Source organism: Solanum stenotomum, chromosome 8, assembly GCF_019186545.1.
Source record: "Solanum stenotomum isolate F172 chromosome 8, ASM1918654v1, whole genome shotgun sequence".
Classification (NCBI taxonomy): domain Eukaryota; kingdom Viridiplantae; phylum Streptophyta; class Magnoliopsida; order Solanales; family Solanaceae; genus Solanum; species Solanum stenotomum.
In genome coordinates this window covers 46,707,011-46,709,055 of record NC_064289.1, presented here as the reverse complement: position 1 = coordinate 46,709,055, position 2,045 = coordinate 46,707,011, and the positions used below count along the sequence as shown (strand labels likewise).

General features: G+C 31.5%; 1 protein-coding gene across 1 annotated transcript; it reads left to right on the top strand.

The window, feature by feature from the left end:
* The first annotated feature begins 385 nt into the window (after positions 1 to 385).
* Positions 386 to 912, top strand: LOC125873845 (agamous-like MADS-box protein AGL62). The gene is made up of 2 exons (XM_049554694.1): positions 386 to 584; positions 629 to 912. Exons 1-2 carry the CDS (start codon positions 386 to 388, stop codon positions 910 to 912), a joined length of 483 nt encoding a protein of 160 aa, XP_049410651.1.
* Positions 913 to 2,045: the final 1,133 nt, after the last annotated feature.

The following is a 2,045-nucleotide window of genomic DNA, read 5'->3' as shown; positions in this document are numbered from 1 at the left end:
TGAAAATAATAAATAAATATCACAATACACGTGACGTAATATACTCATAATATGAAAATATTAAATAAAAATAACAAAAAAAAATTCCTTTAGATTCAATTAAACATTATAAATAAGAAGACAACATTTGTTAGAAACCATGATAATCACATAATATATTCATATAATACAATAACACCGAATAAACATGACAATACACTTGAAATAGAGTCATAATATAAAATTGATAATACATGTGACAACAATAAGACTTATGGTATGAACATATCAAATGAATGTTACAATACTCGTGACAAATGCACTTACACACCTACTATAAATTATACAATTGTTCCTCTCAGAATTGCTCAACCTTATACAAAAAAACATCTTATTTTCTTCTGTGATGGAAAATGAGCCCAAAAAAGATAAGCAAAAGATTGAGATGCAGTTAATTAAGTCTGAGAGAGCACGCGCTATAAGTTTTTCCAAAAGGAAAAAAACCTTGTTTCAAGATGCAGAAAAGCTTGCAACTCGGAGCGGAGATGAAGTTGGTGCTATGCTATTTTCACCAATTGGAAAATCATTTTCTTATGGTTCCACAAGTATAGAAGAAATAATTGATAAATTTTTAAAAGTGAAACTAGAGCACGTGATCATGCTGAGGGAAAATCTGTTGGATTTGAGGCATTTGAAGATCTTCACAAAGAATTGCAAGAACTTAACGAGAAAGAAAGAAGACGAATATTACTGTATAAGATTATGCACCCTAGCTCAGAAATAACTTCGGATAAACACATGGAGAAGAAGAAGGTGGCAATGTTGTTGCGGGTAAAGGAAATTTTAAATGAAACAAAAAGTGCTATTTTGGGCGAGCATTTCAAGTTTGATTTAAATGTTGTCCCTGAGCCAGAAGAAGACGAGAGTTCTTGAACTCATAATTCTCATGGAGTTGGTAACTGAAAATCTTGATATTTGAGCTATACTTGTAGAAGTTCTTATCAGTGATCGAGTATGCTAATATGATTTTCTCTATTATTAAGTCACTTTTTAGTCTTCAAATATCCATTTATATGAGGTTTTAGGCCACCAAATAGAAGGCCATGGAGCTTTCATATTATTAAGTCAAATATTTTTTGTTTGTTTTATCTGTAGACTTTAATGATGCTTTGTGTTGTCTAGTATGGTAAATCAATTGAAATATTTTATTGAAGTTGTAAATAGTGTAAAATTGATGGATCAAAGAAAACTCTAGTATACTCATTTATTGTTTTTATGTTTCCATCTTTGTCAAGTTTAGTGCATTTACATTTACATCAAGAGTAGCATTGTGAGATGGTGAGTCTCTATAATATGAGCTTCTCGAATATTTATTGATTTTATTAGTATATTCAATATGTCAAGAGGGATTGCGCTTGAATTTTCAACTCAATACAAGTAACAGAAAAGAGTTTTTATTTATTTATTTTGGAGCACATTAGCACCCAATACAAGTATGTAAGGCACCCGAAACTATTACATATGCCATAGAGAATGTCTTTTCAATTACACTTTTTTTTCAAGGCTTAAATTTCATATAAATTAATTTACTAAATTAGTGTCCTGACTCAACACTACCCCCTAATGGTAACTCGGTGCTTAGAGTCACAAGTGACCCCAAGCTAAATCATGGTCTGGCATGAAACTAAAAAACGCTAAAGTAACAACTGAAAATAATTGAATGCCGATGCTAAACTGAAATAGTCTATTAAAGCTCACACATCTTCAAGTAGACAAGTATCTGAATAAACATAAACGGAAGCTAATTGACTGTCTGATAGTCTCTACTAAAGTTACTTGCTAGGACAAGCCCCTAGCTAACTCTAATTGTCTGAAAACTGAAAATGCAATAGCGAATAGGAGATAGAGGTCGTCCTCAAATGATGAGGACTTACCGAAAGTTCTACTAAGCAGATTGAAAATCATAATAACAACAACCTGAATCCTAAACGTCCAAACCTATATTATTAAATAATAGAGAAAGAAAGTATGTAGTTAGTACTGATACTACATCCTCAGCCTAAGCT

Excerpts from the sequence above, each read along its gene's own strand:
- LOC125873845 (XM_049554694.1), top strand. The coding sequence starts at position 386 with ATGGAAAATGAGCCCAAAAAAGATAAGCAAAAGATTGAGATGCAGTTA. Across the intron at positions 585-628 it reads ATTTTCTTATGGTTCCACAA|CACGTGATCATGCTGAGGGA; the intron begins GTATAGAAGAAA and ends GTGAAACTAGAG.